We start from the raw sequence: 26,658 nt of genomic DNA on the forward strand, positions 1-26,658 counted from the left end.
GTTCGTACTGAGGAGGGAGAAAGGAGTCTGAATGAGGCAGTGGGTAGGGTCTGCAGAGAAGGTGACCTAAGAGCTGAGCCTTGGAGGATAAAGAAGGACTTCTTAGGAGGCAGAAAATGGGTGGAAGTACATTTCAGACAGATGGAAAAGCAGGAGCAAAGCCTATGAAAGGTAGTGATCGTCAGTGTTGGGAAGACCTCATATCATATCTAGCGTGTATAAAGTGAGAGATGGGAAGACCAGTGTAACTGATGGAGTGGTATAGCCACAGTCTGGGGATCCTCAATTGGAAAACGAGTGACGAGTTCCAACCTGAGGTCCAAATAATGGCTCACAGGGTAATCTTAATTCTGTCCCTGGGCTCCTACAACTTATAAACTGGAGAGAAAAATTATGAAATGGCTAGAAATGGGTAAGAAAAAAGAAAAGATATTGCCGACCTGTTCTCAAGGCAGGGAAAGCCTCTGCCCTAAATATGCTGCACATCCCATGTGCAAACTCCCATCTGTGTCCATTAAAGAATCTTGAGTCCACGTGTCAAAAAGTATTTAAAAGTTATTCAGGAAACTAACTGTCCCTACCTTGCTTTGGAATGATTGTGGTTACAGGGATGCCAGAACCACTTGACTGCAGGTTGAGGGATACCATAAATGGTACAGGTCAGGATTTGTCTGCTGCCCAGTGGGTAGAGAGTTGGGTCTGGAAGCGATGACACAGCCTTTTCGTAAATCTGGGGTTTCACTGGAAAGGAGAGGAAGAACACGACAGAGGTCAAGAGCTGTTCTAATGACTTTCTCCTGGACCACAACATGAAGGACCACATTCTCACTGATTTTGATATAAGGGAAGTAAAAATATGAAAAAAAAACAAATAAACCCTCATATTTGTCATTATAATGCCAATTTTTTTTAAAAAAGAAGTGTTTTAAGAACATTACATTGATTCCATGGTATGTACATTATGATTACAATTATAAAAAATCATGTTACTTATGAAAGATAAGCAGACATGAATAGTTATGATGGAGGTGTAAGTGGTTTTTAAAATATTTAAAATTTTGTTTTCTTTGATGTTGTTATCCTGACTTTTGATTTACAAATTTTCACTAATTTTACCCCTACCAGAACCAGAAGGAAGTATGAAGAGTAAACTTACCATTTACAATTAGAGTTGCGGTGAGGTTTTTAAACATATTTGACTGCTTTATGCCCAGCAAGATTGTATAATCCCCTGCGTCTTCTGCAGTTACGTCTTTGATAATTAATGAATAGCCATGAACCAAATAGCGAGCAGATTTCTCAGTCGCAAGTAACCCATCTTTTAACCTGTGGTTAAGAGTATGATGAGTAAGTCATTTCACACTTTCTCTCAGATGTCACTTTAAAACTGTCATTAAAATTTGTGAGGTCAAGTTTATACATTTCAAGCCTTTGGTCCTCAACATTCATGTAAAAAATTTAGACACTAATTTTTTAGTAAAGCCAGGTGTGATTTTTAGATTGGGAAACACTTCATATTTATCAGCTAAGAGGAAGAAGTAAGCTGAAGGAAGAAAGAAAAGTGATGCTCTAATGTACCCACAGGGATACTGGTCGCCATTGTGACTTAAGTTTTAACTCAGAAGCACTGGCTGATTCCATCTGAGATGTTTTTCAGAGTTTTCCATGAGGCTCCATCAGCAATACAAGAGCCATTGTAGGTCAGATCAACTAGATCACTTCTCCAGATAAAAATAAAAATAGACTTTCCTATTGTGGTCTCATGTGGAGTTCTTATTAGTTGTATAAATGGTCACACCAGTTGTCCCTTTCATAAGCTATAGTGAAATCAAGATTATCAAGATTTTTTCCCTGAAGAAGAATAGTTAAGGCAGAAAACTCACAAACAAAAGGTATAAACTTAAAAGAAAAATTTTAACTTTAAAATAGAATCAATGCCTAGATATCATGCAATTGCATACAGAACTGAGAGTCAGGACGCCTGAACGCTTGACCTGGTTCTGCCACTATGTGCTATGCACCTGACTTATCCATTTGAGCCTCAGTTTCCCCAAATTTTCTAGAGTTTCTCACAGATCTCTTTTAACTCTAAAATTTTATGATTTCATTAAATTGCACAGTTCTTTAAATGAGCATTTTTTAATCTGTTAGGAGTTGATTGTTTTCTGCATAAGGGTGTACTATTGGGGATGGTATTAGTTCATATTCATGCATATGTTACATAGTCCTGCAAACAAGTTCTCATTATTAGTGGGTCTCAGTTCCACAGCAGTGAAAATAAGTATGCTCTCTTTTGTGATTACAAATATCACCTTAGTATTTAAATTATTTCCTATTAACAAATCAGTATTTTCAAAAATGGATTTGTTTGTTTGTTTTAGGTCCTTGCTACTTTAGTTATTGAAGAAATTAGCCCAGTTTAATAGATGGGGATACTTTCAGTCACTGAAAGATGGAATGTACCTCCTAGAGTGATGAAATTTCTGTTAAGGAATAATGTACACTCATAGGAAGTTTACTATTAAACTTTTTAGATATTATGAAACACAAAATCTCTTTTCTACTGCGATGGTGTGAAGGGGCATAGCACAGAGTTAAATCTTCTGTTTAATTCCCTATGAACTATTTGAGGAACCTGAAAACAAACACTACACTCATATGATATTGAAAGCAAAATAAGCTCTGGTTCAAGAGATCCTAAAATGGCACCACTTCTATATTGTGTGGGTTGTTTTCCTAATCAGTTTTGTACTGTACTCTTTGTTTAAAATGCAATGGCTTGAGCCAGAGATGCTGGCATTTAAAAGTGATTTAACAAAATAACTGCAGATTATAAACAGATTACATTGTTTTACATCAGGTGTTGTACTAGCATTAAAAAAAAAAAAAAACTGCTTAAGGAATTTCTGATTATGCAAACTTTGAGCCAAAAAAAATTTAATTAGTTCAAGTAGGTCCATTCGTCTACTGCTGCCACTAAATAAGTCTTGTCTCTGTTAATGTTTGTTTAATTTTAAAACAAGATTGGAACTTTCAACCCAGCTGTATATAAAAGAATTATTTTCAGATAATAAAAGAATTATTATCCTCATTACAAGGGCCCACTTCTTCAGAGTTAATAGAGCATGTTACATATTCAAGATGCTTCCTAGTCATTGCCCAAAATATCCCATTCAAAGGATGTTGACATCATAGGAAGGTTTAGAGATGCAGAAATTCAGTCACAGTGAGTAAATGAGCACTCAAAAAACCCTAAGCCCTTGCTCCATCCTGTTACATTAGTTCCCTTCCCCTCCAGCCCTTTCTACCTACTCCACTCCCAGCCCAGAAGTCAACATAGTTCTTAGCTCTCTACTGCTGTCTGGGGAACTTATCTCAATATTTTTTCAGGAATTCAAGTCATTGAGCTCCTGCATCTTCCTACTTAGAAAGCATATCTTAAACTGATATGAAAATAATTATGGTCTTACCATACAACTTCTGGTGAGGGAAATGCCTTCACTTTCATAGATAGCCGGTAAGACCGCTTGCCAGCTACAGTTTCCAGCACCTGCTGTTTTCGGTGTTTCACAGTGATGAATGCTTTATCTTTGAAAGGAGAAGTGATAAATAAATTAGAAAAGACTATATTTATGTAAACAAAATAAACACAAAAACAAAGAGCCCAATTACTGCCTCACTAAAGGAGGGTGCAACCAATGAATAAATAAACAGCTGAATTATGGAGTCCGCCCCATGGCCAAGTGGTTAAGTTGGTGCGCTCTGCTTTAGCAGCCCAGGGTTTGCCAGTTTGGATCCTGGGTGCAGACCTAGCACCACTCATCAAGGTATGCTGAGGTGGTGTCCCACATAGCACAACCAGAAGGACCTACAACTAGAATATACAACTATGTACTGAGGGGCTCTGGGGAGAAGAAGGGAAAGAGAAAAAAAAGAAGATTGGCAACAGATGTCAGCTCAGGTACCAATCTTTAAAAAATAAAAAATAAACAGCTGAATTATAATCAAACCTCTCAATGAGCCCAAATATTGAATGATGAATAAAATAATTTAAAAGTACTCTAACTAGTGAAATACTTTCAAATTAAATGGTTTCAGGTCCCAGGGACATAAAAACAGTGGCAGAGCAACAGAAAGTGAAACACCGTAAATATCCATATCACAACAACAAAAAAGTAAAAAGATCCTTCTAAAAATCTACCTGGCCAATATGAGTATGATGGGAGATGGTAGCTCCAGGCACCCTGAAACAACTAATTTGGGAGAAAAAATGAACTGGAGAAAGTCAAAAGAATATCAAAGGCCATTGATAGAATTGTTCCATAGATTCTTCTCCTCACACTGTTTTTCTTTTAACGGTAGAAATAAGTGAGGTTTTTAAGGATTCTAAAGAGGTTTAAGTATTTTCCTTACAGAATTTGCCTATGGGAAGTAAGCAACAATATTAGGATTTGTAAAATAAGAGTAAAACCAGGTATAAAATAGCATCAATTCTAAATAATTTACCATACCATATTTTTATTTCTCTAAATCATAATAGTACCTGAGAAATTTCCTCCAGGAAATAAAGGTAAAACTGATCATATTTTTCTGTTTTGTTTACATGGGACACTAAATAAGGAATTTCATATAGATTATAATATGATTGAATTATTAACCACAATACACTTGTAAGGAAAAGAGTCTCTGTCCAATTCAAAACTATTAAATTTAAAGAGCACTTAATGTGATTTGCTTTGTGGCAGGGGCAGGAGGGTGACAAAATTGTATTCATTCATGACAGTGTACCTCTTGGCCAAAAGAAAATTTACTTTTCTTATACAACTCCCCAAATCCATAATGATTAGAAAGCAGAGCACGAGTTGCTTACCATATATATGCACTGAGGTGTTAACAGATTTGAATGATGGGCCACTCTTTACATGACAAGTATAAAGTCCTTTGTCTTTGTTCTGCACTTTGTCAATAATTAGAACACTGTAGAATACGTTGTTATGGGAATTGCGTTGGTCAATTCGTTGCCTTATAGAGGCTCTCTTATTTGTCTAGAAAGAAAGTGTATAACAAATGTAGAAGTAGTAATTGTTTGTGGTTAAAGTTACAGCATTTCTCAGATTAATACTGAGATCAATATTTTATTCTCAATTATTTAGAAGCAAACCCACCTAGAGCAACCATCTGTTTGGAAACTACATCTCTGTCTAGATGTGTTTCAAATACGAGCCATAGGAGCATTTGTTTAGCACTTCATTTTCTTCGAGCAGACTTTGACATACATTCTCTCAATTGTTTCTCACAACAACCAGTGAGATCGGCAGGATTATTGCCCTTTTACAGATGAAGAAACTGAAGCATCAGAAACACTGGCCAAAGCAGGCTGGGAACTCAGGTCTTTCGAGTATAAATCTGGCGCCTTTCCTCTAGCGCATACGTCTCTAAACAGTAACCTGTTCTCTAGGCATAGATATCTCACACAAACTCAGACAATAATTATCTTTAGTATCTGGCTCAATGACAGTGTTTCTCTTAAAAAATCACCATGTGAGTTTTCTTTTGCTTCCTTGTTAGAAATGAAGGAAAAAATAATGAGTCCTGGCTATACCTACTAAGGGTAATAATCTTAGTTTCATTATTTCACTATTTGAGCAATGCTTGCCAATTTCTCCTAAATAGCACTTAAATGGATCTGGGGACATGCAGAGCCATAGACAGGTTTAGCTAACACTTGAGTAGGGGTGGGGGTGTTGTCTCATGTTTGCCTCAGGGGAGGCGAAGAGCTGTGAGAGCAGGCCTCAAGGCCCAGCAATGGAAACTGGCCACAATGACCTGCCCCTGGTTTTGAGAAGATGAGATCACATTGCCTTTTCCTTTAATTGTTCCTTCCTCCTTTTTTTTAGCATTACATTTTATAACACATAATATGTTATTTCCTTCTCTCAGTCCTTCCCCATGAGGAGGCATGAAAAAAAGACTTTGGAAGCGGTCCAGGACTGATCCTTGGGTCTTGAACTTAGCTCTCCTCTGTGCCATATTTAATAAACTTCCACTCACCTATCCTTTTATTGCTCTGTTGGAACAGACACACGTTTAGGCCATTTTCTTCATTCTCAGCAGTAACCAGAGAGAAAATGTCAATCATCACCATAAAAAATCAGAGAATCAGTCCCCTAAATAACAGACTGAGGAATTTCCAGCAACTCTGCTTATGTAGGTATTATGTCTCTCTTCTCCCTTTGAGAATTCTTTGCTTCCCAAGTTTGAGTAACAATTGGTATTTCTTCTGCCTTGGAAAACAACTGATCCTGAATTTAGAACTGCTTTGTTTACTACTGTAGCCATCAGCCACGTGTGGCTATTTAAATTAAAATTAAACAAAATGAAAAATTCAGTTCCTTAGTCACACTAGCCACATTCCAAGTGCTCATTAGCCATATGTGGCTAGTGGTTACTATATTGGACAGCAGAGATAAAGAATATTTCCATCACAGAAAGTTCTTTTGGACAGTACCATTTTAGAAAGCTACTGGCATTCAACAGATATATTATCATACTCTTACTTATAGTAGCAACACTAACAGGATAAAAGTTTTTTCCCTCTTGGCGTTTATTGAGAATATTTGATTTCTATCAAAACTCAGAATATATTGCTATGCCATAACATTTCCATTTAAATGAAACAACGCCACTTTCTAGAAAATACTTTACGACTGATGAGTCCTTAATGTGTCCCTACAGGGCACTTGTTACACCTTTTTGTTGCTAAGTTATTCTATTTCCATGGCAAGAAATGTTGATGAAAAACAATAGCTTGGAGCTGATGCATCAGTCCTTCAAACACAATTCAATCATAAGTTAACTTTGTGACTGGGCAATCTGAATGACATAACAAATGATTGTACTTTGGGATATGCCACATAAATCATACTGACACACAAGAAATGGGGGCTGGAACGACTGTCAAAAGTTTCCTAACAGTTTATCATAGATTCCCCATCTATGCACTTTTAAAATAATTATTGTTTGCAAAGATATTTAATTTGAAGAAGGGAACTCAACTTAGTCTTCATTCTTCTCATTTTTCTGAAGGACAGAATTACTCCTTTGTCGCTAAACAAATGGAACATTGGATGGCTGAGTCGTAATATCTTTTCCAAACATGCTCCAATCAGGTGCCTGACTGTCTGCCAGTATCTTAAATTAATGTGCTGACAACAACTTTTTGTTGTTGTTGTTACAAAAGATAGTCCCTGCCTGGCATTTAGTGATAAATTTCTTTCTCATCTCTAAATCCTAGAGAATAGTTTCCGAGGATGAAACAATCCCTGTTTCCACCCAGAATCATGCAATAGAAATACCAGCCTATACACTTCAAAACAAAACCTCCAGACATCAAAAGAACGTATCAACGCATATCATGCTTGTGAGATGTCAGGCAAGGAAAGCACCCAGACCAAACCCAAAGCTTCTTTGTTGATTCAAACTGCCACGGGAGTGAGAATATTCTGATTTTTCTCACCTCAAAAACTCAGTGGCATTTCACTTGTTAAAAATAAATACTGTCCTACAGAAGAAATAGAAAAATTGGTCACTCACTTCACCAGGGTAACTCCAGGTCATTTGAACTCTCGTGTTTAAGGGCGTGGTAGCAGTGCAGTTGAGGGTGAGAGTATGGCCTCTGAGTAACTTGACGGGGCTTGGTGTGCGGATTTGGACATCTGTGATTGTATTGGCTGCAAGCATAAGAAATAACATTTTTTAAAAGTCAGGGTTTCATTAAGCAGATAAACCCTTGAGCATTCCGGCTTATGTTCATGCCTTTGGAACATCACTTACTTTCTCGATATGTGAGATAGTTTGTCTTGAACAAATGTCCGTTGACTGTTGTTTCACAGGTCAGAAGCCCTATTTCTTTGTATGTTGCATTTGATATTATAAAACCCTTCCTACTGTCCCAGATTATTCTTTTTCCATCAGGGATCAGAGTATCAAGTGGAAACTGAAAAGGAAGAAACATGCTTTAACAAAATCCTATTAGCACTGTGGTGATACTGTTTCACTAATAGTTTGTGAAAACATAATTTTCATCTAAAATGAAAATAGTACAGGTAAAAACTCCAGTTTGTTATAATTGGTTCTTCAGTTTTCTTTGCATGTAGGAAGATATACATTTATTATAATAAATTATAGTAATTATGGTAATTTATTATCAGTCTTAGCAATAAGCTCTGCCTGCCTAGGCTAGACCTAGTTGTCATGTCAGACTTGTAGTGGGACCCTGTATTTCTTTGGCCTCTGGGAATCTTGGTCATAAACTGGCCTGATACTCGATAGAGAAACCAATTAGTATTTGTTCTACTGGGGCTGCCAAGTTATCCTCTTGAGTCTCACCATCTGGAGCTTTTAACAAGCCATAACTCGTCCTCCCGTGATTTACTAAAGAGGTGGATGTCTTAAAAGGACTATAAATAACTCCAGGTCCTCCCAGATGCGCAGCATTAACTTGGCACTCACTGGGGTTATCATTCTGAGAAGGCTGAGGGTATCAACTCTGTCTCTGGAAGGGAAATTCCCAGAAGCTGAGGCCACTGACAGTGAAGACAGCCACAAACAGATGTGGAGGCCAAAGATACTGTTATGAATAAAGTGCTCTCAGATTCTTAGAAGTATTCCCAAACGCAGAGAGTCCAAACAGAAGAAAAGAATCCATGATTTGATTTGCTCCTTATGCCTTCTTCTGGACACCAAGGACTTAATTTTTAAAGACTGCAATATAAACAGTCTACCTCGGGATTAGACTTTATAAAGGGTCATTGCTTTCATAGAACAGCCTAGCCAAACTCCCCTGATGCCAGATTGCCAGCCCAATTTCAGAGGCAGTACACTCTGACTACCACTATTACTTATCCCTAATTGGAGAAGGAAAAAAACTCAGATTACCTTCCCACAACAGATTATAAAGCAAAGGCCAAACTGCCATAAAGAAGTGTCATATCTTTTCTATCTTCTTTTAAAAAGCGTACCTTACATCACTCTATCTATCCATTTAGCATTTATTTATATTGCTTGTTGAAGGAGCTAATCTGGTGGGAATTTGTGATCCTATGGTAGAAATTTCCATTGCAAAAGTCACCAGTGCCCTCTCCCAGTGAATAGGTCTGTCCTGACATATGCTACCAGAGTGTTACTTGGGTTTGAAATGAATTGCCTCCTGTTTATGAAGAACTGAAAGCAATTGAAGGATGCATTTCATGTTTTAATAAATCAGGATTCTATCTATAAACTCTGCATTCGGTGGGGGAAAAAGAACCTTTTAATTTGATGCAAACTATTAAGGGAAAAATTAAGAAAAATTTAAGTCAGGAATTGAAATCTATGTTGCTTTAAAAATATGTGAAAACAAGCATGTGCTTAATCTAAAAGAAAGGTTTGTGATAGACTTGCTCAGCACAACTTAAAAATATATTAAAATTTCCTCTAAAATGTTTCTCTAATCTATACATTGCTGCCACTAGCAGTATTCCATTGATAAGGTAACTCTATTTCTAGCTGACAGTACAGGAGCAAAAGACTATAGAGGTGCTCAGCTGTGGTGGTGCTGCACGTGTCACACAGAGGCACACAGACGGGCAGTACTCTACGGAGGGCCTATCTCCAGCTAACAATGGTTCCACCAAGTTAGGCATGGGAAAAGGAGAGAGAGGGGACAGCAAATCAGAAGAAAAGGGACAAGAAGAGAAATGGAAGGGAAAGATTTTATATTCATGTTGGCATACATAAGTAATAGGTTAGAATATTTTCAGTATATACATGGCAAACCAAAATCCCTGTTAGCTCTTTATGCTTCTCTGTCTTTTGTTGTTGTTGTTGTATTATGGATCTTAGGTAGAAAACAGAGAAAATAAGTATTCCCCCCAATTTTTTTACATGTGGGAATTTGGAAATGTTCCCTTACAACAGACAAGCCATCTGCATTAGGGCAAAAAGGCAAGGGGCTTGCGTGAAACAGAGAAGTTCCATGTCTCCATGGTTTGTTTCATATGAATTATATAGCAGTTATCATCTCGGAGTAATGCCATGCTATTATATAAAACATTTATTATATAAAACATCATTTGGTAATAAATCAAGTATTGGATAGTAAGCTGTTAGATAAATATAGTAATACCTAACACTTGAATAGGGCTTACCTTATGCCAGGCGCCGTTCTAAGTGCTTTCCATATTTCACCTCATTTAGCCTTCCTAACAACCAGGTGAGGTGGGAGCTACTGTAACCACTCCCCTCTCCCAAATGAGGAAGCTGAGGCAGAGAGGGGTTTGATAGCTCACCAGTTTGTCCAGCAGGTAAGTGGTAGGGTGGTAGTCCAGGCAGTGTGGCACTGGGCTCTGCTCTTAACCACCCTGGTCTTCCTCCTCCGCAAACGAAACCATTAGCAAAGGGTGGCAAGAGCACCAAAGGAGAAGTCAAGAGATCAGTGCCAATGCCCAGTATGGCCTGGGAAGTCCCTAACTCCCTGGGAACCTCGGTTTTTTCCTTCTTCCAATTGAGTTAGACATCTATGATGTTTCCACCTCTGACATACAATGAATTTTATGTTTCCTGGCCATGATACACAGATATAATGGAAGCCCAAACCTGTCACTGATGGACTATATTGAGGGCTTAAATCAAATCAACAATGTAGGAAAGGGAATGCAAGGGAAGAAGACAGGAGACACCTCCATCACATTTTAGGATTCAGGGCCAATAGGTGATACTGAAAATCACTCTAAACTTTTCCAACTTGACTACCACCACCAGTGAACACTTCCTGAGGACCTACTATGTGCTGGGCACTGCTGGGTGCTGCCTTGAGACATCCCTAACTTTCCCTCTTAAAGCTGTAAGCTCTTAGGATTCACCACAGTTTTCCATTTTGGGAGTTTTTATCCAATGCTTAGTCTTAGCATCCTCCTAAACTCTTATTGCTGATGAATTAGCTGGAACATCACATTTTAGTTTTTGTCTTTATTAGATTCTACCTTAAATTTTTCCCTTTCCACATGCACAATTTGCAATATAATATAAAGAAAAATCTCATTTATAGCTTTCTTTCCTCCTTTTCTTTTCCTAAGAGGCTAAGTTTGGATGCCCAGCAGGAGATAAGCTTTCTGTTACCTGGAACTTCCCAACTCAAACCAAATGTGGTAGTTCCATATGCATTAAGCAAGAGCTCTTAAATGCCTGGCGAATCAGGCACCCTGCCTGACAGTTCTGTCTTTAGCAAAAATCTGGATTAACCACTCTCTAACAAGTTATTAATTAGTATAAGCAATAGAATTGGTTTTTCTTATATTTGCAGACATTTGGATTTATGGCAATATATAAAACTTTTCATGGTTTTAGTTCTTTTGTTATTCACATAGATTTATGCTTAAGACATTATCATTTTATTCCATTTAAATACATGCATGGGTATAACTTTTAGCACTTACACTTTATGGTAAAAGGAAGTTACAGAAAAGTCCGCTGAGAAGCCTAAATGTCTGTAAGAAAATTATTCTAGAGAATAAAAATGACTAAAAGTTCATTATACTCATTTGGAGTAAAAGTATTCTGAGAGTAGCATTGCTCAGTTTTACCTTTTTTAAAGTAACAGTGATGTTAGGTGATGTGACCCGGCAGGGAATGACGATCTCCCTTCCTTCAGTCATATATATAATTTCAGGTATTTCACTGTGCATCTCTAAGAAAGGTCTACCTGTATCTGAATGAGAAAAAAATGAAAAAATACATATATAAGTGATTTTATTACCAAAATCTAGACACTGTAGCTGGGGAGGCAATATGGACACGGCCACAGTCACATCATTCTCCCCTTAGGTAATCCATAAATTCACATTCTTGTCTCTGAATTGGCCCTCTGTGTTTCTGCCCAGAAAAAGAATGCTTCTTTAATAAAACCTACTTCCTTATTCAGGTCCTGGCCTTTGATCAGATTGCCCTGATGCCCTAATATGCAATTGTGATATGGGGAGGGGGGCAGTGTTTAGATCACTGTGGGGGGAGGGGAGGAAAAGTCATAAAAGTGCAGTTAGAGAGAAAGGAGAATATTCTGCATAAACTGCTTACCACAGCTATGCTAAGTAGCCTCAGGAAGCACCCTCCAGAGCCTTTGTAAGAAGTCAAAGAGGGTAGGTGCATTGGTCAACTGCCTTTGGAGCACAGATGACAGCAGACAGAGGTGATGCAGAGGTGTCAAGTTGGAGAGAACAGTAGCATTTGAATGACAGAAGCCTGACTTCTGAAGGTTTTCTAGACCTTTCCAGGCAGACTAATAATGAATAAGAAGGTCTGAGCTCCTTAGGAGGAGGGGAAAGGCTGGAGAAACAGTGGAGAATACTGCATTTATTTCATATGCATATTTGGTCTGTTTCTTTAGTACGCACTGCATATCTACTAAAAGCAAAGGATGTGCAAGTGTATGCAGAGAGGTCTGGAAAAGGCATTAAATAATCACCAAGATACCACCCTTTAAAAGTATGGCATTTGGCCAGTCTCAGAGGCCAGAAGGATTCAAGCCACCTGTTCCGTGTCCCTGTAATTCCTCTGTGGACCAGAATGAGCATGAGATCCTTAGAAACATCTCAGTCTACCATTCCCTTGTCCTCAGGAATCTACTGACATCCTCAGGCAACAATCTCTTCAGGAGTTATTGTGTTCTCATCGTCCCCCCTTGGCTCCAGCCTTATATGCCTCGAGAGAAAGCAGTCTCGTGTTAACTCTCTTCATCTGGACCTGAAAGAACTAATTAAGACTCTACCTGCTTGCTGTAGTTTAGGAATTTCATTCTAGATGCTGAGTGGAGAATGAATTGGAAGGAAACAAGAGCAGGAAGTAGGCAGTGGTTGCCTAGACTAAATGGGGGCTGTGGAAATTGTTATGGGTTGAAATGTGTCCCCCCTCAAGTTTATATGTTGAAGTCCTAACCCCCAGTACTTCAGAATGGGACCCCATTTCGGTCAAATAGGGCCCTTGCCAATGTAATTACTTCAGTTAAGTATGGTGGGCCCTAATCTGATATGACTGGTGTCCCTAAAAGGAGACAGCTATATGAAGACACACACACAGGGGAAAAGCCATGTGAAGACAAAGGTAGAGATTGGAGTGATGCAGTTACAAGTTAAGGGAAGCCAGAGATCCCCAGCAACCACCCCGAGGGAGGAAGAGGCAGGGGAGGATTCCCCTACGGGTTTCAGAGGTAACATGGCCCTGCCGACACCTGATTTCAGACTTCTAGTTTCTAGAATGTGAAATAATAAATTTCTGTAGTTTTAATCCCCCAAAAAGTGACATTGTTCTAGCCTGCTGAAGATGGGATAGTTTGACAGATATTAGAGAGGGCCCTAGAAAGACCCTATCACCACAGCCCATCTGTTATGCCCCTAGATACCTAAATAATTCTGACTTGTCCTTGGAATCCTTGCTAGGCCAGCCCCTTGCTTATACCCTTCTCTGCCCCGCCTGCCTTAGGGGCTTTTCCAACATCTCTAGCATTCTCTTGTTGCAACCCTTATAACACCGTAGACTGAACTAGCAGCTTACTTCTCTGGCTACACATTGGATGATGAATTCCGAGAGGAGAGAAAACTGATCATATTCATCTCTGTCTAACATGTATTGAATGAATGAATGAACGAACGAATGAATGAAGGGCTATCTGACATGGTTGTTTTATAGATGAGAAAACAGAAGTATAAATAGGTGAAGTGAGTTGTCTAGATGTGAGCAGAGCCAGGCCTGGAGGCCAGTTTTTCCTGATGTCCAATTCAGGGCTCCTCTCCCTGTACCACCCATAGGGCTGGATCTCCAGCCTCCTCCTAGTGAAGTAGAGCCCCTCCATTGGCAGGGCTGTAGGTGGCAATTGTTTTTCAGAGACCGAGGCTGATTTTCACACATTCGTGGGGGAAACTATGTGCCATGTCTCACTGTCTAGTTTTAGAGGAATTCTGAGAAGACGATAACCAAGGGGCAGGGCTGTGAGGGGAGGCTTTGGGACAGGGCCACTGCATGGCTTCGAGTCAGATGGAGGTGATGGATCATGGAGGTTAAGAGTGCACATTTCACAACCTCGGTCTGAGTTCTGGCTCTGCCCCTTACTGGTTGTGAGACCTTGGGCAAATCATTTTACCCCCTGTGCCTCATTTGTAAAATCTACTTCAAAGGGTTAAATGAATTAATATATGAAAAGTGCTTAGAATGGTGCCTGGCAGATGGTTAGTACTACATATGCGTTAGCTGTTACTTTTCTTACTCTTCTGAGAGATTTGAACTTACGGAGAAAGGGGGTTATAATATATGAAAATCATAAATTATACTCATGATCTTAACTATAAAAAGCATAAATATATATTCATTTAATGGCATAGAAAAAAGATGAAATGAATACACTGAAATGTTCATGATTATCTTTGGGTAGTAGCTTTATGGGTTGTTGTTATTTTCTTATTTATCTTCCTCTGTATTTGTCAGATTTTCTAGAATAATCATGTATTATTTTGTAATAACATTTTTAACTATTGAATTTAAGTATCAAATTATAAAGCACCAGCCATTTTTACTTGAGGAAAACTATTAATTTTGCATTTGATTTACTTTAATTTTGTCCGATATGATAGAATGAGACATTTAACTATCACAGTTAACAGTGTCTATTAGGAAAGCCCATGGGTGCAGTAGCATAAGCAGAGAGGTAAAGTTAATTACACACAGTCAAAGATTGACTTATCAGCACAAAATTCCTCCCTAAATAAAGTTGCTGAGCTAAACATTCAGGCAGGGACTATTGGGATTTGATCATTCCTTTCCTTCCTCCTGTGAGTCTATATTTTTGTCTCCTTTGTGAGTCCCAAGGTAAACACAAACACCAGGAAATGGTTTAATTCATGTAACTAAACTGTAAATCCTTCAAACTTAATTTACTGTCTCCTTAAGCAACCATTTTCAACAAAGGACACTGGCATAAAAGTTCCTGCAGGAAATTGTAAACATCAGTGTAGCCATTTCTAGGCTAATGACCGGCAATCCCAAATGAAAATAGAAAAGGTTAACTCAATGTGCCTTGAATTTCTTCTTTCCCTGTCACTTTGAATCCCCCAACACTTGAACTTTAATACAGCTACTGTCCTTTCAAAGCCAACACCAATTTCAGCACGGGGCCCACTGCAGTTCTGTTCAAACATGTCAGAACTTCCATGATTTGTGTCCATCCCAACATAATTCAAGACCCATCATTTGTATCACAGTTAATAGTGGCATTATAAAGCCACTGTTTGCAAATGACCTTATGATTGTAGATACACACACACACACACCAACTATATTCTCTGAGCTTATTAATAGTATATTTCCTCTGCAATTTGCTTCAAGGAAGGGCTAAGAATGAACTTGCCTGACACATTATAATACAAACATTTTTTGTTTTGTAGGACCATAGATACAGAAGAGGTCACGGTTCCATTAATATCACCCGTAAAACCACTTACTACTCCCATAGGACACATTTGTCTTTGTCACAAAATTAAAAATGACTTCCAAACCCAGCCAGCACTGCAGAGTGGTTTCCTGAGACCAAATTGGCTGGTCATTGAAAGAGTGAGGAAAAGCTGCTCCAAAGATTGCTGGTGTTCTGGCGGTGGAGACACACTGTCACCAGGGACTCATGCCAACACATAGCTAGGTAGAGGTCACACCACCCTCCCCTCTCTGAACTCTTAGAGCACAAAGCAGTGACAGGAAACTGGCACAGAATATGAGGTTTTCTCATCCACTGGGAGTATCTGGGCAGTCATCCTTCAGGACAACAAGTGGGCTCGGACACAGGGAAAGATCAAACAGGGACCCTTGCTCAGAATGGTAGTACATCTATTTTTTAAACGTGTTTGTTCCTTTTGAAATCTATAATGGCCCTGGCACATGAAGGCGCACATACAGAGAGGCCCCAGCTGCCATCCTCATTCCACTCCCTTCCTCACTGGCATAACTTGGGAGTTGTGCTACTGGGTTCAAAGCACGCAAATGACCCAAAGAATTCAGGGAGCTTTTCTGACTTGAAGAGAGGTTCAAGAGTAAACATCTTGTTTCCAAGAACTTGTTTATTCGTATGACTTTTGTAAACTTTTTCCTGACATCCTTTCCCTTACCTCTAAGTCCTGGTCATGAGGATTCCTATTTTAAACAAGGATGTGATTGTAACTTATTGAGGATAGAGTGAAGAGGATGAGAAACTAATTAACCAATCCCATGAAGAGCACTCTGTGTAGACGCAAGAGTTTGCACATCTCACAGGTCTTTGTGCTGTGGACCATACCGAGAGCTCAAGAAGAGTTGATTGGTGAAATATTTCGCTTGAAATATAAGCAAAAGAAAAAAAGGTAAAGGGGCAATTTCTTCACTGACCTACACTGCCCATCAAAGCCTTTGAAAATTCAAAACAGAGCTTTGAAGCAGCAAAAAGAAAGCCGAGGTGGCTATACTAATATTAGATAAAATAGACTTGGAAAACAAGAAATGTTACTAGAGATAAAGAGGGACATTTTATAATACTAATAGGGTCAATCCATCAGAAAGATATAATAATTATAACCATACTATATGAAATATCCAGAATAGGCAAGTCTATAGTGACAGAAAGTAGATTAGCTTAGGGCTGGGACATAAGAAAGGATAAAGGGTAATAGCTAAAGTGTGATAGCTAAAGGGTATGGGGATTTTTTTGAGATCATGAAATTTTCTAAAACTGACGGTGGTAATGGTTGCATATATTTGTAAATATGCTAAAAGCTATTAATTTGTATACTTTAAATGGGTGAATTGTATGATATGTGAATTCTATCTCAAAAACCTTTTTTGGGCTCTTTCTTAGAAATGGTGACCCACTGTTTTCAGAGCTAGAATAGTTCCTGGAGATCATCCGGTGCAAGCTGCTCACTTTATGGGTCCTTGCAAACTTTTTCCAACCACTCCTCTTTGCATCTTGGTGGGCCACCCACAAAAAATGGAATTTTCCCTGTGACAAAGTCACCCTGATTGTAAATATGTCCTTCAGTTCCCCTTGGCAGCCCCAGGTCAGCAGGGAGCATAGTGAAACATCTCTGCCGTCATTTAGATGGGAAGTTACTTGACTGACGTATCTGAGAATTATAGTCCACACAAAGTATACAGTCAAGCATTTTCTCATGAGTTATCCTGATTACCCATACGAATATCATAAAACCTCAGCTAACTTACCACTGACCCTAAAAATATACCCACTGTTGCCATTAGCAATTAGTGGACTAGTCTCCAGATTCAAAAGTGAGAAAAATCCCACTATGGCTGACCTAGGAATATCAGTTGCCAGTTTCTGCCATCTAGACAGATACCTTACACAAATATTTCTATTAAAAGAAGGTGAATAGAGAAAGTTCATTGTGTTTCAGACTCAAGATGTCATGCTACAGTAAAAAATTAAAAATATATTATTTGTGTGGTACAAAATAAGAAATGCCTCTTTCTAAAAAAGCTCTTTCCCAACTACTTACCTTTCTTCAGAAGAGAGACATGTAGTTTTGCCTTATCTCACTTTGAAGCCCCATTGGCCCACTTATAACAGCAGATCGGATAGCAAGAGAAGAGAAAAGGACAAGAGTTAGAAAGGAGAGACGCGAACAGAGATGATGGTCTACCCTCTCTCCTTCCTTTTCCATCTTCTGTGAATTTGCTCCTTGAAATGTGAGTGGCTAGCAGCAGGCGATCAGGGTAATCAGTCATCTCAACCCAGTGTCCAGCACAGGCTGGGCACATGGCACACAGTCAACTAATGTTTATGGACAAGGTATCAGATGAAACAAGAAAAAAAAGTGAAATTTGGATGTATTATTTACCCAGCACTGTGCATAAAGCACAGTCCGTGAACTCAAGGTCCCTAATAGTGTAGCTGCATGGACAACACACACATCCTCCCACACAGAGACTTTCATATTGATTAGAGGAAAAAGTAAATACTAAATTCTGCCTTAAAGGAGAGTAGGGACATCATTTTTAAAAATTTACAGCTAAGATCTAAAGTTAGTTGAAGATCTAAATAAGAGTGGGGTGCTGGGTAGATGGTAAGCTTAACTAGACTATAAGATCAAGGAAGGCAAAGAAGGTCTCGGGCTTTCCCTGCTCCCTAGAACCTTGCTCACTGGGTGTTCACACAATGCTGTTTGGTTGATTTCTGTGTTCACCAAATGAATGACTTCAGTCAGATCTTCATCTTGATCAATTGAATCATCTCAAAAGAAAAGAAGGGAAAGAAAAAGAAAGAGAAAGATAGGAAGGAAGGGAAGAAGGAAGAGAGGGAGGGAAGGGAAGAAGGAAGGATAGAAGGATGGAAGGATGGATGGAAGGAAGGAAAACAGAAATGAAGGAGAAAGGAAAGGAAAAATCAAGGAACTCTGATGGACTAGTATAACTCTTTCTTCTACTGCCAAGATTTTTGGCCGTGTTCCAAGTCCCATTATTCTCAGCTCTGCCTCTGAATCATAAAATTGTAAAACTGTTAAGGAACTTAAGATACCCTAACACTGCCTCTCATGTTACAGAAGAGGAAACTGAGGCCCAGAGAGAAGGAGAGACCTTCCCCCAAGCACAGAAATAATATTAATAGCTGAGCCAAAACTGAATTCAGGTTTCCCAGTCCTAGACTATTCTCTCTCCACCATGCCAAAATTGGGGCCTGACTCTCCTGAATGACTCAGGAGTGACAAGTACACCTTTAAACACACCAATGAGAGAAATAGTGGCAAAGAGACAGAGGTAACATGGGATCTTCTGACAGAGCTTACAATTATGAAACAACAGACCAACAAGTAATTCTCACTATTAAAATCAAGCTTAAGTCACTGGACCCTCTGCTTCTCTCTCTCTGCTGTGAGGTGCTGGGGACTCTTTGGAGGTCTCTGTGATGACCACCTCAGAACCACAAGCAGCCAAAACAGAGAAAGTCTTGTTTTGTGGAGACTAGGGATGAAATTCCTTCTCAGGGCACAGTCATCCTCAAGTGCAGGGGGTGCTTGGTCACCCTCCTCTCCAGCCAGGACACGGGTTCTCCTGGAGAGCAGCCTCAGTACTTCCCCTTAGGAGAACATTCCCTCCACAGTCATTTGCAGTGGGGAATCAGGAGCCAGGGTTCTGCTAAGGTCCTGTACTGACAACCTGTGCACTATGGGACTCTCTGGGGCTCAGCTTCTTCATGCGGAAAATGCAACAGGCACTTTCCTATTCCCAAACTTATGATTTGTTATGCATTCACTTGAAACGTTCACACTGGGCATAGCACACTGACATCCCTCTGGGGGCTGAGCAAGGAAGGCAAGTGAACAGAGTAGCAGGATGCAAGACAGTAAGAGTGGTGGCAGTTGAGAATGTGGGGGCTATGTCTGAAAGGGGCATTCACTGCTTGATGCAGCCAGTTGTTGCCAAGTGGGAATATGGGCCAGTGTGGCTAGAGTTACCAGTTATTTGAGATAAGTAGGAAATCAGATTTTTATGTGAACTACTCCAACTATTAAATGTTGGCAGCCAAAAACACTATGCCTGCCAATCAAAACGTATGTTGACTGAATCTGGCATGAAAACTTCCAGTTTACGACCCTGCACTGCATCCCCCCTCCCTCCTACTCCATTTTGTACCGCACACAAAGCTCCAGGGAAGTTGGGGTGGAAGTCCAAGCAAGGCCATGTGGGAAAGAGCAGGGGCTTTGGAGTCAACCAGAGCTAAATCCAAAGCTTGCCTTGGTAACTTACAAAGTATGCAACCTTGAACATGGTATTGAATTTCTCCAGCTTTTTTGTAAAAGAAAACTGATAACAGAATTTATCCCATTGGGTTGTTAGGATGAAATGAGGTGATATATGTAATGAACCTGAGCCAGATGTTAGAAAGTATTTCCTGGGGCTGGCCCAGTGGCGCAGTGGTTAAGTTCGCACGTTCTGCTTCCGTGGCCCTGAGTTCACCAGTTCTGATCCCAGGTGCGGACATGGCACTGCTTGGCAAGCCGTGCTGTGGCAGGCGTCCCACATAGAAAGTAGATGAAGACAGGCACGGATGTTAGCTCAGGGCCAGTCTTCCTCAGCAAAAAGAGGAGGGTTGTTGACTTCTTTCTTTCGTAGATAGTAGTTCTGCCATCTGGGATTATAAAGATGAAGCTTAATCTCTTCTCACAGAAGAAAACTTTGAAGGACACTCTCACACTTGTGTCTCCTATTTTCCCACCCAATTCTTTGCTTTTTTAGATTAAACATTTCAGTTCCTTCAGTTGTTCCTTGTCAATGAAAATAATGAAATCATCAAATTATTTAATACTCAAAACCCTACGAGTCAGGTACCCATTTTACAGATGATGAAAATGAAGTTTAGAGGGGTTAAGTAATTTGCTTGGAATTCCTGTTTTCATTGTCTCTCCTGAAGTGTAAACTAAACAAGTAAGACTGGCACCAACTTTATTCTGAACACTATATATTTATTAATGCAGTCCAAGATTGGATTCAGTTTCTTGGCATATGTGGAGTCAATGAAAAGCCTGACGTCTTTCTCACATGTGCTGTCTCAGCCATGGCCTCCCCCGTACAGTCCTAGGGTAGTTGCTGGGGTTTGTAAGCCAAATACAGTCCTTTACACTTATTCCTGTCAAGTCGTATTTTATTAATCCCAGTTCACTGTTCTAGTCTGTTGGAAATTTTTTGGATCATGATTCTGCCACATGACATGTGAGTTTTTACCCCCAGATTTGGCTCATTTACCCAGTGTGCCCTCAATTTCCTCAGCAAAGTCCAGGAGGTCAGGAAAGACTAATAGAAATTAAAAATCCCGTGTTTCTGTCTTTCATTTAGCAAACATTTCCTGAGCACCTCCTGTGCACCAGATCCTGTGCTGGGTGCTCGAGCTATCATGGTAAGCAAGGTAGAGTCAGCCCTGATCGTCACAGAGTTTGTGCAAGGTGAGTCCTGTGTGAAAGGAGTAGGTCAGTAGAAGCACCAAACCCAGTTTAGGGCAGCCTGGAGAGGTTCCCAGGAGGGGTGATGTTTAACCTGATACCTGACAAATGAATAAGAGTAAGCTGGTTAAAAGAGCTAGGGGGAGGAGAAGGAAGAGATGCGAATGTCCCAGGTAAAGCATCCCATCTGTGTTCCTCTTACTGCTCTTTTCCCATAGTGCTTTGCCATATGGTTAGTTGTAACCTACTTTATTTGCCCCACCAAAGTGTAGGCCCCTTAAAAGTTGAGGATATCATCTTTGTACTTCCTGCTTTGCTCATCACAGTGCCTTTCACACATAGTAATTACTACTGATTAATCCTCCTAAGTGTAGGCACAGTACTGTGTATATTATCTCACTTAATCTCCTAACAACCCCAGGAAGTAATACTCTTCTTACTTTACAGATGAGGAAACCGAGGCTCAGAAGATGATGTCCTAACAACAGTAGTAGCAGTAATAGTAAAGACAGTGCATGCTACACGCTACACACTGAAACTGAGTGTTTTATGTGTATGAACTCCTGACTATGAGAGGTGGTTAAGGACAAGAACTTTGTTGCTTTCTTTACTGTGTACTAGTTACATGACCTATACATACCTTTACATATAGTTATAGGGGCAAATTACTTAACCTTTCTGTGAAATGGAGATGACAATGATAGCGCTACTTCCTAGGGTTGTTGTGAGAATGAAATCGTCAACATACACAAAGTGCTTAGAATTGCGTCCAGCACAGAGTGAGACCTACATGTTAAACGTTAGTTATTCTTATTAAAGAATTTGTCAAAGACCTAGCATGTATCAGAACAAGGATTTGAATCCACTGTGAACCCCAGATTGTGTTTTTTCAACTATAGCTTATTAATTGATTTTTTTTTAAAGATTGGCCCTGAGCTAACATCTGTTGCCAATCGTGTTTTCCTCCTTCTTATCCCCAAAGCCCCCCAATAGACAGTTGTATATTCCAGATGTAGGTCCTTCTGGCTCTGCTACATGGGACACCACCTCAGCATGGCTTGATGAGCGGTGCTAGGTCTGCACCCAGGATCCAAACCAGTACATGAACTTAACCACTCAGCCACAGGGCTGGCCCCTAGTAATTCATACTTAAAGAAGGAAGGAAGGGAGGGGTGCTTGTTGCTTTAGTTAAGTCACTGATTTTGAATAGCACAGTTAGTCAAATGACTGCCAACTTAACCCAGCAAAGATGCATCGGATGACAGAACAATGAATATTTTAAACAGTAAAGGAAAACTTAAGGGTATCAGAACTGCAAGGACCATAAAGATCAAAACAGATCACCTCTTCATCTCCAGGCAGGGCAGGCATTTCATTATCATTGTTAAAAAGAGAGTTATGAAATGTCAGAAACTTAAAGCCTTTGCAGCTTAAGGGGATTTCTCCTGAAAAAGTCCCTTGTTCATTTTTCTTAAAAGATTACTTGAAGGAGATTTTTTTAAATCCTTAAAACCATAAAGTTTTTATGTACTATTTTTCACAGTTCTTTATTGTAGGGGGAGAATGAGAGGATATGGCCAATTTTATTGCCTTTAGACTTCACTGCCATCTTGAAATTTCATAATTCTACCTTAATCATTAAGTTTTCAAAGTCTTATGTTGTGTCCAAATGGCTCATTCAAGACTATGTTCATTCTGATTATTTATATAGTTGTACTCAATGCCTGGTGATATACAATTGTCTTGTTGCTCACAAAGCTTAGTAATGTGGCTCTAGAGAGCTGGCATGCCAAAATTTTCTGGGAGTGACACGAAATGCTGTTCCTGAAGGAATGGCCTGAACATTTATTTGGCAGGTACCGTCAAGTGCTGAGAATGAAATTCATACAAACATGCTAGGTGAACATTTGGTTCACCTAGGTGAAGGTTTGAGGCAGGGGCTAAGGAAAGAAGATGCAGTGTTCCTGACTGCCAACAAATTCACCAACACAAGTGGCTTCTGTCCCAATCACATGTAAGTGTTTCCTATAGTCAAAGTCTCTTGGTGTCTAATGACAAAAATGCTTCTAGAAGGGAAATATGAAATGGCAGGGCTTAAAGATATCAAGAATGTCTTCCATCAAATTTTCATGTAGCTGGAAAGAAGAATGGATAAGAGTTAAGTTACTCTTCTCTAAATTCTCGCCATGTGGTCCTAATCAGCTGTCCCCCAGTGATGGATAGAATGGATAATCTGCTTCATGCTTCAGCCCGAGAGGAAGCACAGAGCCAGGCTGTAGAGGGGTCTGTTTCCCAAGGAAGAATCTGTGAGTCCAATCAACAATGTCGTCAGTGTGTATTTTAAATCCTGGATATATTTGTTTCCTCTTTTTCACAACTTCAGCAAAATTGAAAAAAAAAATCCAGCAAAACTTGACCTTGTACTAGATTTTTGATGAAGCTGTATGCAGAAACAGGCCAGGAAATTCCTAGGAATTCTTTACAGAAGGTCATTTGAAGTAGAGCTCTGCAAATGCACGTCAGCCTCAGACTGCTTCCATTTTAGGAAACCCACCTGGGTTTCCAGACGTGTAGTCCAGAGGCTGAGAGTCCAAACTTTGTTCACCTCAACGTGTTCATCTGTCTCCTAAGCAAATACATCAGGCAATGATGTGAGAAGAATAGCAAACATGATCCATCACCCAACCTGTCTGCATTCGCAGCTTCCTGGTGATGCAAGGTGACTAGTAAGTGTTCTTCTCATCGACTGTGGGCTCAGGTGGCTACTAGGGTAGGAATCTTAGACAATCTTGAGACCAAAACTTTGGAAACCAATTCTTACCAATAAAGACAAGTTTCAGAAAATAAGTAGAAGGAGCCACGCATCAGGGATAGAGGTGAAGAAGGGAGGTGTGAAAAAAGCTCTTTGGATGGGCAGGGGAAAGGGTGAATGAGTACATGTTGAAAACTGGAGAAGACTCTAGACATTAACAGAGCAATAACAGATAATGTCCTAAGTTTGCTAAGAAATCCAGACCTAAAGAATTCAGCCATCTAATGTGGCTAAGAGGGTTTTTTTAGTTGGTTTCTTAATTTTTTTCTTCCTACAAAATGTAAATTGTTTTAGCCTGTTTTCCCTCAGAGGAGAATTTTGATGAATTGAGTAAATATTTTTTCTTTAAAATTTCTCTCACAAAAATATGATAGTGATTCCACTGAAATGTTTTTAGAGGCTTTGAAAGTCTGTTCAGCCTTGTGATGCTCTCTCTGCCCATTGTAGTTCTGACCTGCATGGATGTGGCGTATCTGACAAGGCAGCCAACTGATGCAATTGAAAGCATCAAGACCCCCTTTCAGTTTAGGTTGGAGGGCTGACATCTTTTGTGCATTCCCACCTTACATATGTTGTTATCACCGTGAGGGAAAAAGTGGGAGCTGCAAGGTTCTGTGAGTAAATCTTCAGATTGCTACTCTTTTCATCAATGTCTCTGCTTGTTATAACGGCTGTGCTGATTGGACTTAACATTCTAGTATGGCAAATTGGGCAGCAGACGCCAACTGCTCAGCCATCACCCAGCTAAGCAGTGTCAACCAGGCATCTTGTGAGTGCCCCACAGTGCCTCAGACCTGGGTGGAAATCCAGTGGAGGGCAGCGTTGGAACAGAATGTCTGGGCTCCGTGGAACACTGATGGGAGGCCTCAGTAAGAACTATTGGAGGAGTCCTGTTCACTTCCTGGAAAGACCTGCTTTTGAACTAATAGTTATTCTTTAAAAAAGTTAAACCTGTGCATTTTTAAAACCTCACAAATCTATTGTAAGTCATGGTGCTAGAAAGTGACCAGGGGAGTCCAAAAATCATAAGATCCCATAGCTTTGCTCTTTGTGCCTCCACAGAACAAACAATAAGGCCTTGTACGTGGCAGGTGTGTAGTCTACATCTGCAGACAGACTCCATTTGCTGACGGCACCTCCTGGGTCAGACCTATTTGTGGGAAACCCCATTTCAGGAATGTGACATGTGTATTGCACAAAACCACATGGCAGCGGTGCAGCCACCTCAAGTAGAGGAGAGCAGTTATCCCCCTAGCAGGTTCTCTCCATGCCTGTTTTAGTAGTGGTGTGCAAAAAACACCGTGGTGCTTATGAATGGTGGTGTTTTCCCAAATAAAAAGTATAGATATGTCCTGCCCTGTCGAAACCTGTTAGAACTTTAATAAGTTTACCTGTTTAAACTTTCACGAGTTTAAAACTTCTAAATTTATTGTACTGAGTTCTACAATAAGAAATACATTTCGCATCAGCCCATTAAACACACATACATTCATATGTATTTTACATATATGTGGGTGTAATGTATAAATGTGGGCGTATGTGTATAAAATGGAAACCAAAGTTTATTTAAAAAAAAAAGTTTCACTAAACAACACTTACCCGTACACTTTGGAATGTGCTGGGATATTTTCCATTCTGTTCTGCTTTTTTTTTTCCTAATGCTGATTACAACCCACTAATTTGATTCCACAGTCCATTAATGGATTGGAATGCACATTTTTAAAAGCCCTGCTCAACTTAGTCAATAGGATTGTGTCTCTTTCTCCTACTGTGTGAGCCAGAATGCAGCAGTGAAACAGTGTTTATGCGGATGATGCCCAGACAAGCTCTGTCCCCAAGAGGCGACAACACAAAGCTCTTTGGGATCAGGATTTGTTTCTCTAAGGTCTATTGCTCAGAAAGACACTCTGAAACTTGCTTAATCTATCATTCCTCAAAAGAAATAGATTGAATTTAGAAAAATTTAATAACCATATAATCTATATTCTCAAAGATCAAAACAACAACTAATTCATAGTTTGAAGCAATAGCTGAAACTCTAATGAAGTGGAGATAGCCCTAACCTAAGGATCTGACCTAGATCCTCATCCTGGCTTATCATTTTATTAGCTCTGTCTATTTCATGCAGGTCACTGAGGATATTTTCTCATATACAAAATGGAAGAAATAATACCAACTCGGTTTATCGCAGAGATAATTATGTCAAAGCTCTTCAGGAAAATCTGAAGTGCTGTACAAATGAGTATATTGAATCCTTCTCCGAATATCTGGGCTGTTGGTAGTTTTACTTGTTCCAGGTCCCATAGCCAGGTAGAGTTTTCTCTAGTTCATGTGAAGCCTTAATGATTATTCTCTCCCGGAATATCTGGGTTGTTAGAATTTCTACTACTTTTCAAATATATACCCAGTGTGTCTGAAAATTTTTCTACCTGGAATTAAACTGTTATGCAAATCTCATACGTTTTATATATATAGGAGAAGCAATGGAGGAAAAATCTGTTATGAAAATGCTCCAACCTATTTGCTTTAATAGACTCAGAGAGAAAAATCAAGTGAAGAAAAGAGATAAATTTCTTTAACAGGGAAGAAGTAGAAGATATCCACCCAACCATAACGCACACACCCCTCCATTTCTTCCCCCTTTTCAATTATAATTTTTCAAGAGAAGATATTATACTTAAATACCCCTGAAAGGCTTGGGTCTAGAGAGGGGAGGGGTATAGGCTGACTTCACAGTGTGAGGAACTCAACATGCTAAATTCATGGTCTTCCTAACTAAATTGGAGTCACTGACAAAGTATTAAATACTCTGGAGATGCCATTAAAAACTCTTATGCTCAGTTTTCT

At 39.6% G+C, this 26,658-nt stretch overlaps 1 protein-coding gene and 1 long non-coding RNA gene across 2 annotated transcripts in view; one reads left to right on the plus strand and one right to left on the minus strand.

Moving 5' to 3' along the window:
• FLT1 (fms related receptor tyrosine kinase 1) overlaps positions 1–26,658 on the minus strand; it is a 172,680-nt gene that overhangs the window by 113,872 nt on the left and 32,150 nt on the right. The window contains exons 4-10 of the mRNA XM_008536754.2: positions 11,622–11,746; positions 7,834–7,996; positions 7,594–7,730; positions 4,871–5,045; positions 3,471–3,588; positions 1,157–1,326; positions 582–741 (exon numbers count right to left, since the gene is read on the minus strand). Of these exons, the coding sequence (XP_008534976.1) occupies positions 582–741; positions 1,157–1,326; positions 3,471–3,588; positions 4,871–5,045; positions 7,594–7,730; positions 7,834–7,996; positions 11,622–11,746 (1,048 nt within the window). The remainder of the gene's footprint in view (positions 1–581; positions 742–1,156; positions 1,327–3,470; positions 3,589–4,870; positions 5,046–7,593; positions 7,731–7,833; positions 7,997–11,621; positions 11,747–26,658) is intronic.
• On the plus strand, positions 23–21,835 carry LOC139076310 (uncharacterized). Its single transcript, XR_011527749.1, has 3 exons — positions 23–171; positions 20,896–21,002; positions 21,447–21,835. It is a non-coding gene; the product is annotated as an uncharacterized lncRNA (long non-coding RNA).

This window comes from Equus przewalskii, chromosome 16 (assembly GCF_037783145.1).
Source record: "Equus przewalskii isolate Varuska chromosome 16, EquPr2, whole genome shotgun sequence".
In the NCBI taxonomy this organism is placed as follows: domain Eukaryota; kingdom Metazoa; phylum Chordata; class Mammalia; order Perissodactyla; family Equidae; genus Equus; species Equus przewalskii.